The sequence below is a fragment of the Molothrus aeneus genome, chromosome 7 (assembly GCF_037042795.1).
Source record: "Molothrus aeneus isolate 106 chromosome 7, BPBGC_Maene_1.0, whole genome shotgun sequence".
Lineage (NCBI taxonomy): Eukaryota > Metazoa > Chordata > Aves > Passeriformes > Icteridae > Molothrus > Molothrus aeneus.
In genome coordinates this window covers 15,880,184-15,892,190 of record NC_089652.1, presented here as the reverse complement: position 1 = coordinate 15,892,190, position 12,007 = coordinate 15,880,184, and the positions used below count along the sequence as shown (strand labels likewise).

Sequence of the window (12,007 nt, the reverse complement as noted above, 5' to 3'; positions counted from 1 at the left end):
TTTTTGCTTGCTACTGCTCTTCGGGTCTCACTATTATATATAGGGAAAACCCCCATCATCTCAGTATTCTAAGATGAAAATTATTTCAGTTGTGCTTTTTACATCCTCCATGTGTGTGCAAAATTTTCATGACTATGACATCTTGCCACTCCTTAATATTGATGGGGTTTCCTTTCTAGCAACACTGTGAAGAGGGGGATGCAGCTGCCACCCCCTCCCAACACACACTGGCAGTACCAACCATTTCATCTCAGAAGTAAACTCTTCTTTGGAAAACAATCAAGAAACTCTTTAAACATCTGTTGGATCACTTGCAAAGTCTTTGATGAAATTGCTGCTGAATAAGAGAGTTTAGTGGTATAGACACATGGTCATACCTCTGGTAAAATCCAGAAGACAAAGCAATACCTAGAAAGGAGCTAACAGCTAACAGTAAATACAAAATCACTCGATTAGTTCACATTTCCACCACCTGCAGGAACAAATGCCCTGGTTTCTTCATGTGTGGCTGGTTCTGCAGAGGCAATGCACCATGAAATGATGCCTGCAAACAGCAGCTACCTAACAAATAGGCCACATGCGACAAGTGGAAATAAAATCCAGCAAGGCTCATTGAACGCGTGGCTCACTGCAGCCTTTTGATGCCATTTCAAGCAAAGCACTAATATTAACCCTGGCTTACATGTCACAAATTACTGTGTTCCTTTGGATACATTAGTCCTGGGGAGGAGGAGAGGAGGAAGGCCATGCTCTGAGAGGCACTGAATGATACAAAGCAGACAGTGAGCATCACGTTCACATCATCACCACTGATATGTGGAGTGGCACTCAAATGTGTTGAATACATTGCACAATCCTCACCCTGCTGAGCCCAGCTTGCAGTTATGTACCATCCAATAGAGGCACACAGAGCTGGATACAAAGGTTGAGAAAAAGAACAGGCTGCTCTTCGTACCAGTTTAGATATAGCTTGTTCCCAAGTCTCTGAAAGTCAGACTTGTATCACACAATCATATTAAATATCAAGTAACCATGCTGTAAGGCTTGCCTGTGAAAACAGCTGAGGCACCACGAAACCTACTCTCTTTCCTAGTTGCCCAAAAACCTTAAGGGGAGAATGGAATGTTAAAAGACACTTATGACAGAGAAATCCTGGCACAGTATTTGAAAGAAGCGTTCTACTGGAGATCAACAGCCCACTGGAACTCTGCAGCCTCTTGTCCTGTGAGGCACAGGAATCATGAGCAATCCTGGCATGCCTGGAAATTCAGCAATGACAGTGGGAATATGTTGTCACCCAGCATCTGCAACTCACTCTAGGAAAATGAACATGGGAAACAGAAAACTCAAAATTGAGATGGCAATTCATTCACTGCAAACCAAGCATAACATAGTGAACCATGCCTGGAAATTGCACTGAAATTAACACATTGACTGAAATTAACACATTGACTGCTCCTGCCAAAATGGAGAATACTAACAAATTAAAATCTGGGTTCTCGTAGGTATTCATGTTTCATTCTGATATAGAATGTCTCAAGTTACAAGTTTTCTCTCAGCTCCTCCAAAAGTCTGTTCTTAAAGCCTTAGCTTTAAGATAAGCTTTCCTCTCCACTTTATTTTCATAATTTATAGATTATTAGAATTAACATTTGGTGTAAAGTCTAGGAAACAGCTCAAAGCTTTTAAGGCCCAATGTATAAACATTTATATCCATTCAAATAGAGCCAGCAATTCTCAGGACTACACTGAAGTCTCAGGGCTGTTCTACCAAGAGCTGTCACAGCCTTATTCCAAGCACAATACACTTCTACACAGCTGCCCAAGCATTTTGCTGTGTGTGTTCTGGGACCTACAGCCACCATTAAAGCTTTTTTCACTATTTCTAAACCCACCTAATGCATGTTGTCTTCTGACAGTGACAGCATTGTAGCAGAGTAGAGAGCACAAGACTGGGATTTGTACCACTGGGATCCTCAGAAGAGCCAAGTGTATAAGTGGACACCACGTTTAGCAAGATGTGCAAAGGAGGCAGTCACCTGGGCCATGAAAGTCAGTGGCATGGTTTGCTATAGGAGTTTGACACAAAATCTGGGGCTAAATCTGCCTTCTCAAACACAGAGTTTTACATTCTGAGTGTTAGAAAGTAGGGGTGGTTACATAAGGTCCACTCAAACATTTTAAGCACAGATGGATGAGTTTGGCAAATCAATAGGGTATTTTACATAGCTTGCAGCATTCCCCCCCCTTTACATACAAATCCAATGTGCATTATGAGGTTTCCCAACAGGAGCTTCTATCAGTGGTGTCTGATAGCAATTATCAGCTACCTGCTGGTGGAAAAGCTAAAAGGCTTCCTAATATGTAAAAAAATATCTATTTAACACTGTAGAATGATAAATAAAAATGCATAATAATCCTAAATTAATATTACAAACACAATTACTTTGAAACACATTTCGTCTGTTAGTTACCTGTGCACAAAAACGTAGTTTCTCCTTGGCATTCAGTAATCACAGCACATTTGATGTTTCACTGTTGTCATTAAACTGCCAATGAAACTGCATTATTATTTTAAAAACTGTGGTTTATCTGCATAAAAAAATGTAAATTATCTGCACAACTTTTGCTAACACAACCAATTGTTTTCACTTAACCTTCTTTCAAAATCCCGAAATGATATCAAATAAAGTTTCCTTTGCTTTTAGTCATGATTCAAAAGTCAGAAATGTTAGCCCTGCTCTTTGCCCTATAAACTGTAAATATCACTAGTATCTGGAAAATTAGCTGAACTTTCCTCATTGAACTTAAATTAAAATGGGTATTTTCACTTTACTTTGTAATGTTTTCCAATATATTTCCTCAGCACATATGAAATTTTAAGAAAGCATTTTTTTCACAAGAGGTATTTATCTCCTGATAAATTTATCTCCTGATCTCCTCAGCCTTCCTCTTGTCTCTGTGTTATATTCCCATAATTTTTGCTGTAATAGAGACCCATGTAAACTAAAGTCAACAGACAGGAAAAGAGAAGGCTGTTACATTAATTTTCCTTGCTATTTTGAGCTCAAGTGTTTCATCTGTGCTTTAAATATACTAAAAGCCTTTTAATATATCCTGTTTCTATTCATTCTTGTATCAAGATAACTAAAATTTTACAGTCACACAAGCATCTATTTTGATGAATAGCTTTGATATGTGATATGTTGTCCTCCAATTTCACAGAATCAGACAAGTATTCTCACAAGTTCCTTCAGTGATTCACTTTCATGTTCCAAATTAATCTTGGAATCACAAAAACGGTCCTAAAACACCATGTGTTTGGGAGATCTGTATGAAGGGATCCAAGAGAAGTCTGAAATCAATCTCCTTTTTCTGTGGTTATTTAGTCTTACCTGTATTTTCACACAGTCAACCTAGATGAAAAATATCTTTAAGTACTCTGTGAGTCCATAGCATTGCAGAAGGTATGCAATTAGATTTTTAATAGAATTTTCAATGAAGATGCAGTCTTGATAGGCATCAGTCACTATTTAACTGAAGGAAACAAAAGTGAGATGCCTGTGGATATCAAGAATTTTAAAATTATATCACATAACAGGTTTCTAACATCTGATTTTGATTCTGCAGAAGGAACTCTGCAATTGCCTGCACTATTACACACCAGGAAATTGTGGAAATGGCACACTACAGAAAACTCAATCCACCGAGACTCACAGTGACTGTGCAAGGAACCACAAAAAGAGTAACAGCTTGACTATTTGCCTATTTATCTTATTTCAGAGTGTATCAGTCCTCTACAAACCTGGAAAAGATGATACCTCTCCAAAGAGATAATGAATTAATTAGTTTATTGGAATAATGTTATTCAAATTCCAGATACTCAACAGTTTGTGGCTATGCAGCTCACATTCAGGTACTTTTGCAGCTATTACATATGTATGGATTTTTATTCTATGTTTCAATAATTTTTTATTTTTAACTAGATTTTTTTTTAAACTAGAACAGAAATCTAACAACCTAGCATTTTTACAGTCCTAACTCCCTTTTTACCAATAAAAAAATCTGTAGAGATACTAAGTCAATCCTTCAGAAGTCAGGAATCACAAAATCTTTGCTTTCATCCATTTCTCACCATTTTAGCTTCAGAGCTATTAGAGAATTTAATCTATAGCTCCAAAAGCTTTCCTTCTTCCTTCTTCTCAATAATCTCCCTAAACAAATTAAAGTTATCCTGTAGAAAGAATTCAGGAAATGGGAGGCTATTATAACACCATTACATCTCATTACTGTTGCAGAAAGCCCATGACAACCTCACTTTGTGATCGTGACCTACTGACACTTTTATTTTTTACTGTGATGGAAAAAAAAATATTCCCCTCATCTTTTTGTCAGCTGGCACTGATATCCTTGGCCAGCACGATGGAACAAGAAGTGCTATATGATGCTGCTCTGCACACAGCACTTCTCCACCCACTGCTGCACCTCCAGAGTGGCTTTATTTGAACTCTGAATCAGTCACTCACACAAAGCTATAGAAGCCCATGGTCCAAATCTATTTGTTTTCCAAGAAAAATGTAACCCCATTAATCCTACTAAATATAAATACAATATAAAGTTAAGTGGTAAAAGGCAGCAAATATTTTTATGGACACTAATACAACAGTCCACACATGTTTTGCAATAAAGAGCTTGTAGATATAAGCATTTTCTACGGCTGTCAGTCTGTGCAATTTATGCCCTAGGAAAAAGGGATGGCACTTACCAAGTTGATCACGTTTCCATTCACTGTCACAAAAAGCACACTCAGGATTATGTTACCAGCAGGAGTAAAAAAATAGTTATCATATTTTTAAACATTTCAAGTACATCCAAATTTGTCTAGAAGGAACACAGAAAATCTTGGTGCTCATTTCATAACCATGAACAGGATTGACCCCATCACTTCCAAGTCATTAGTTGTAATGTACTGAGGGGTGTAACAATTACAATCCTTGCAGTCAATCCTTCCCTTTCTGTGGGTATCTCCCCATCTCACACCTTGCAGCACTGTACCCTCCACTGCATGTGACCTCTGTTTAAAAAATCTGAAACATATTTGCATCTTTTGGAACTCCATTGTTTGAATTATTTTTGCAACCAAAAAAAGGCAGAGGAAGAGCTACAAGTAGAGCTACATTTCTTTTCACAGCAGTAAATGCACAGACAAGTAACGATGGATTACTTGAGCAGAGGGTTTTTTGCTTTTAGTAAGTCTGTATCTCATTGACTTTGTGGGTTATTAAAAGTTCAGTACCAAGTACAACCACAGAGGATGGAGTAAGAGTACAGACCAGCACAAAAATCCCTCTCTCAATCAGTTCAAAAGCAGTATTAACAGAAAACGTTTTTTCCATTTTCAGTTAAGGTAGGAAGTCTCAGAACTCATAGGATTTGAGGATCTGGCACACTCTCATGCAACACGACTTAGAAAACTACTTGCCCTCATTCCTGATACATAGAAAATGGACAAATGGTAAAGTGCTGGTAAACGGCCCTTTGCCAGACACCCGATTTGCCTAAAGACAAGGAATTCCAGAGGAAGAGAGCAGAAAGGCAGAGCAAAAGCTGGCACAACCCAAGATGCTGTACTGGAGACTCAATTAGAGTCAACAGGGTCAAAGTCAGGATCCAGTGGCCCCTAGGAATGTCAAAGGACAGATAAGAGCAGCATTAAGATTGGACTACACACACTGAGCCAAAATTAACATCAGGGTTACTGGGGTGAGCAGTCATCAGTTCCAAGTTGTGCATGCAGCTGTCACAGGAATGAGTGAAGAGCTTCTGATACTGCCCTGGGTTTGCATACAGTATTGAGCCCCTAAATATAGTAAAAAAAGAAAATAAAATTAAAAAACCCAAAATAAAATAAAAACCAGAAAATAATTTAAAGTGTTTGTAATATTTGCTTACTCTAACATTTTAATGAGATTTTACACTGCAGACCATAATTTACCATAAGCAGATTCAATTTACAAATGCTGCAGAACTGGAGACACGGTGCTTATTTATAACTATATTAATTTACTTATGTGTTTGCACTTTATATTAACTATATGCATACTTTTCATGTTTTGGTTCTTTCTAAATGAATTTATACTGTCCAAATATTAGCTGTAATAACATCAGTTTCTCAAATGCAATTAAACAACTAAATTAAATTTGAAAAGATTATATCAAAAAAGTCTCTTTATAAATAAGGTCTGTAAAAATTCAGTTACTTTTAAACTAATATTAATGTAATATTTTAACATTGCATTAAGCGCATGAAAAAAAATTATATTTCCTTTGCCAGAACCCCTAAGAGGAAAAGTACCTTTATCACTGAATTTACAGGAAAGCTGTTAATTTGGAATTACTGTTTCTTAATAAATGGCTTGATTTGAAACATCGCTTTCCTCTGGAGATAATGCTTAAAACTAAGAAAAATATCTAAATATAGTACTTGAAGACACATCCATCAGGAAAATATGCAGAGTAATAGCAATGCCTGTAGGAAGAGAGCATTATTTTGACTGTGAGCAAAGTATAGTGAGATAACAGAATTCTCAGACTTACAGTTTGTTCCACACAGAGTACTCTAAAATGGTCAGATCTCATACTATCTTCCAAAAATATAATAACTGATGTATCCAGATTGCATCCTGAAGATTAAGAAGTCAACCAAGCCATGCACACAGCTGATTTGGTTTCAATCCAATTCCCTTCTCTGAATAAATTTCATTTTATTACTAATCTCATGGTTTGAAGTTATGAACCTCATGTTAATTTCTCTTTCATTACACGAAAACCTTTAACCACAAAGGTACTAAAAGGGATATTCACATTATTCAGGATTCTACATTTGAAGGGAAACAAAGGACTTAGAAATAAAGCACAGCAGACATGTGCCAATCTTACAAGGGAACAAAACTATGATTAATATAACACTGACTTATGCAAATACCATCTTACTTTTGTGCAAGTACTGCTACCAGGAAGAAAGAAAAAAATAGCCAGGATTTTTGCACCCATCAATAATAGTTCAAGAGCAGTTCCCTTATAGCTACCATGTATATCATAAGAAAAATTATACAGATTTTCTAAACATATCGGGAAAGCAATTATTTTTACTACCACTTATCATAAAAATGTAACATAAATAATATTTGAAAATACAGACCAGAACAAATTTATCTTAGATTTTAAAAAGATGATTTTTATTAAGCACAAACAGCTTTTAATACATTATCAATACAAATAGGAAAACATCTGTTTAATGAATTTGATATATCAAAGATCTGATGGGCAGGTTGCATACTGGCACAATAAAAATGATTTTTTTTTTAAGTATTTCAAATTAAAATTACAGGGTTACCACAGTCTACACTGCAGGTACTTTTCTCACAGTCTAAAATTACTACATCACCTGGGCATGGGGGAAGCAAAGAACTAGAGTTTCATAATATGGAACTTCTAACACTTTAATTAGCACCACTCAACACAGCATCAGCTGTCTAACTAAGAAGCAGCTGACAGGTCAGGTAAAGCTTTACAGCAAATTTCAGTGCAAAGTTTACAGTTCCTTTCATAAGATACTTGGAGTCTATGGTTTCATAGCATGTTAAATAATTATGGCTTGATAGATGTACAGTATTAAGATGCTGAGAACGTTTACTTTGAAAAAAGATGAGACTCGTAACAGCTGTGAAATGCATTTTAATATATTATACCAAATTCTGTAATATGCAAACAACATGCTGGATTACAAACTGAAGTCCTGTTATGAATTCATAGACAAGGTCAGTATTAGCTCTCTGGGGTAGTGGCTTCTGGTTGTCTCAGCTGCTGCTTTTTCAGGCTAACTAACTTCATCTTCTCCCTGATGTGTTCTGCTGCAGAAGCCATATCACTTGGGCTCCCAAAGTACTGCTCAGACCTAGAAAAAACCCAAACCACAATAAATTATCAGTACTAAGTCAGTACATGAATACACCTGTTAATTGAAGTAGAAAACACAAAACAGATGAGAAAAATAGCCCCTTTTTCCTCTTGTCATTTAAAAGCCACCTTTAAAAAGCTTTGGAGACTTAGTGATGAAGACTTAACAGCAAATTTTTATGAAATTGTTACAAATCCTCAATGAGCCTTTCATATCCAAAACACACTCTCAACAGAATTTTGAGGGTGGTGGGACACTGCTGGTCTAGTGAAAGGTGTCCCTGCCCTTGGCAGGGGGATTGGAACTGGATTATTTTAAATGTCCCTTCCAACCCAAACCATTCTGTGATTTGAACAGCAAGGCATTATTCTAGAAGCGCAACTGGATGCTTCCCAACTCTCTTTATTACCACACTTCTCTGGCTCTCCCCTAAGTCCATCTGACAATTTTGCATACTGTGACCATCTGTGATACCTGTCTAGACATGAATTCTGAGTTTTTAGAATTGCTGCATTATTAAAGGACTCTTCACATGTTAAATCAACCACATGCTGTCAAATTATGCCATCTACCTCTCAAACTGAAAGGAAGACAGGCTATGTAATTCAAATACAAAAAAGAGCAGCTGAAATGTTAGGGAGACCACTAACCAAGCTGTCAGCAAAGGGAGGGTTTGAACAGACTGTGTGTTTCAGAAGAACGGGTATTAAATCTAGTTACAAAGCAGAGAAGCTGTACGCTTTGGAAATGGCAGCAGGACAAAGGACTTTCAGATAGGCAAAACTGGACAGAAAAAGTTATTCTGAGCAGGAAAAGACTCATTTGAGGAGGTAACTGGTCAGACTGCATAACTGCACACGAATCACAGCATTTCCTCATACAGAGCAGAAGCCATGGGCAGGAGAGGGAACAGTGACCTGAGTTTCCAAAAAGATACTGGTGGAAGTCTGAAGAGGTGAACAGGCTGATGAAAATGCCCCCCAACCATTTATGACATTTTGTATGTTCTTAAATCTCAAACTATTTTTTCTAACAATCAGCAAACCCTTTTCAAACCATATGCTAAACATTTCAAAACCAGAATGCCAGGATGATGAGCAGAGGGTCCTGAACTACAGGACATACAGGGGGATATGCAAAACTCTACTGAAATTCCAGAGGGGTCAAAAATGATGTTCAGGATTTACCAGATCACTAGAATCTGCCATACAGAAGTTATACAAAAATACTTGAACAAACACTTCTTGAGCTGGTTTTGGGTCAGTTTTTTGTTTGTTTTGTTTTGGGTTTTTTTCTACAGCTATAAAATCTTCCACTATTTTCAAACACACTATTAAAAGAACAGCGAAAATCACTACTAATTCAGACCTGGGCCCATCTTCATGATTAGCACTCTGTATAGAAGGATCTACCCTGCAGAAGGCATATGGCATTTTGGAAATATGATGACAATAAATTTTCATGACCAGCTTCCTGAAACCGTGCTTTTCAGGTAGACTTCAGGTAATGCTTAATGCAGTTGCCTGATGTTATCTCATAAGGCTTCAGCCTCTAATTCAGTATACTTATTTCAGACCTTTTTCATTATGGTGTGGCATCCTACACACCAGAGACTTGCTCCATAGCTTGGCTGTAACTCACATAGAAATTAACTACAAGCTCAGCATAACAACAGACATTATTAAATACAGAGAACTGAGTTTTATTATGGCTGAGATTGCAAATTCAATTTGCCTTTGTAGCTCAAAAGAACTATGAATTTAAAGTCAATATGAATAATTCTCAAGGAAAGTACTGTTTTGTTTACCAAATAAATAAAATATAAATTTATCTTCAATATACTGGCTTAGATCGATAGAATTGCAAATAAATAAATAGAAATCCTGTAATTCTCATCTGATATCTTTTTTCAGGGAGAAGAGACTGGGACTGGTCATTCTTCTGTTACTTCTGCATATTATGCTGGTGCAAAGACTGCATAAATCTAATAATCATTCAGTGTGAAAAAGTCACTACTTTAAAAAGGAAGTGCATTAATACTCATTAAAAATTCGTTCCCATTTTTTCATAGAAAGCAGACAGGTCCTATTTCAAATTTTATAAAAACAACATGCTCACTTTTCTATTTCAGCAATAAGCCTTCAGGATTCTTCTGCATATGAGACTATTATACAACTTTACCAAAGGCATTAGAAACCATTCTACATACCCATCGGGATAAACTACAGGCACTGTTAGTCTGTCCAACAGTGATTTCCCAACTGCTTCAATTTCATCAAATTGATCCATTTCATTAAAAGCTTCTGGCTGGTCTGGACATTCCTGCAAAATCTGTTTAATAAAAGTAAGAAAATACAGAATAAAGTACAAAGTGATAGCATGTAGTTTTTTAAGTGCCATTAACTGGAAAAGTGGATGTTCTTTTGGCATTTCCATTGCCACATTTACATGAGATCAACTGACACATATAAATCAAGAAAAGAAAATACTGATTAAGGTTCATTAAGAAGGTTGTTCAGGGCTACCAGTGTTTTGTATTAGAATGTTTTACATTACTTCTGAGAGGGAATAAAAAGTAGTCTTCCTAGACAATATTCCTGCAACAAATATGAAACGCATAAAAATAGTGACTGACATAATTAAAGATACAAGACAGCAATGTAAAGTGGAAACATCATGGTCAATGAATACCCCTTACAGCAGGTTTCAAAACTAAAAACCACATCTGGCACAGAACAGGTAGGACTAAAAAAATCTGTACACAAGTCTTTCCAGATGGGGTTGTAACCCAATACCAGTACTCAGTACTCTATTTTCTTCCACTTCTCACTTTGCCACTTCTTACTTTTTTCCCAAGCAGCATGGATATTAACAGCCTATTTTCTACACAGACTCATTAATATATGTCCAATAGTGAAAGAAGAATTAGGTTTTTGAACAAGAGCATTGTTTTGTCAGACATTAATTTATTTTTCTTTTAAGTTAAGAGTGCTGAAACCCAGCAATTAACTGTTAACCCAGCAATAATGAAAGAATGCTCATAATATGGATTGAGAGATTCTACTCTTCTAGGAGTTTATGAACTACTGAAATTTAATTTGGTATCAGGTAAATCTCTGGAAGCATAGATGATCTATTTCTGCTTTTGTGAACCTCCACCAAACTCCCAGTGCCTGCAAATTCAAAATATCTTCCACTGATACAAATAAGAAATTAATAGAACCAAGGAGCAAATGAATCAACTCTGAATCCACGCTCTCTTTCAATGACAAAATGAATTTATTTTACCATATGCAAGATTTGGAATTTTTTGCAGTTACATGCAATTTTTTATCAATATTTGAGATACATACTCTAAACTGATTTTTTAAAACACACCACTTCACACTAAAACGCAGTTGTGGACAAAAAGGCCCTACCCCTCATGACCTATATTAAAGGACATTGTCTCAAGTTCAAGCATTTGAAAGCTCTCAATATTTTCCCCCTTCAGTAACTAATCCTCATCACATTGTTGCTGACTGCTCATTCTCCAGTGTGCTTCTTGCATCACTTGACTGGGTGCAGCAGTGAGCCATTTGGTTATAGGAGTCTGAAAACCATACCAAGGTAGAGTGTGTTCAGGAAGAAAGCACATTCAAACCCCACCAGGTGCAAAATACAAGATGGAACAAGACAGCATGTGTAGAAATTAAAGTGGCAAGAGCTGCTCTCATTTACAGTTTGTGAGAAGGTTATCCCATCCAAAATCCAAACAGCTTAAAGGGCAATACACCTTTAACTCTCCAAAGAACTTAAATGACCTGATTGCTTTGTATCATACCTTGCACAAAGAAATGCTCCTGGCTTTTAAGGGTTACAGTCTAAAAAACACAAAGAAATGCTTTATCATCAATATCAGAGTTCCCATTTAAAGAGTGCTGTTCTCCTTTTTGTTAAGCAGGCCCTATATAAATACAGGTATATAAAAAATTATTACATTAAGTACTGAAGTTAATGGTTGGAAAAATATATGTAAATTCTTCTTTCTGCCATTAAAAAAAATAT

The 12,007-nt window shown here is 36.5% G+C and overlaps 1 protein-coding gene across 4 annotated transcripts in view; it reads right to left on the bottom strand.

Moving 5' to 3' along the window:
- Nucleotides 1–7,210: 7,210 nt before the first annotated feature.
- The window catches only part of SESTD1 (SEC14 and spectrin domain containing 1), a 50,730-nt gene continuing 45,933 nt past the window's right edge, over nucleotides 7,211–12,007 (bottom strand). For all 4 annotated transcript variants that reach the window (XM_066553438.1, XM_066553439.1, XM_066553440.1 and 1 more), the window contains 2 exons: nucleotides 10,170–10,291; nucleotides 7,211–7,957 (listed from right to left, as the gene is read on the bottom strand). In XM_066553438.1, the coding sequence (XP_066409535.1) occupies nucleotides 7,828–7,957; nucleotides 10,170–10,291 (252 nt within the window). In that variant the 3' untranslated portion in view covers nucleotides 7,211–7,827. The remainder of the gene's footprint in view (nucleotides 7,958–10,169; nucleotides 10,292–12,007) is intronic.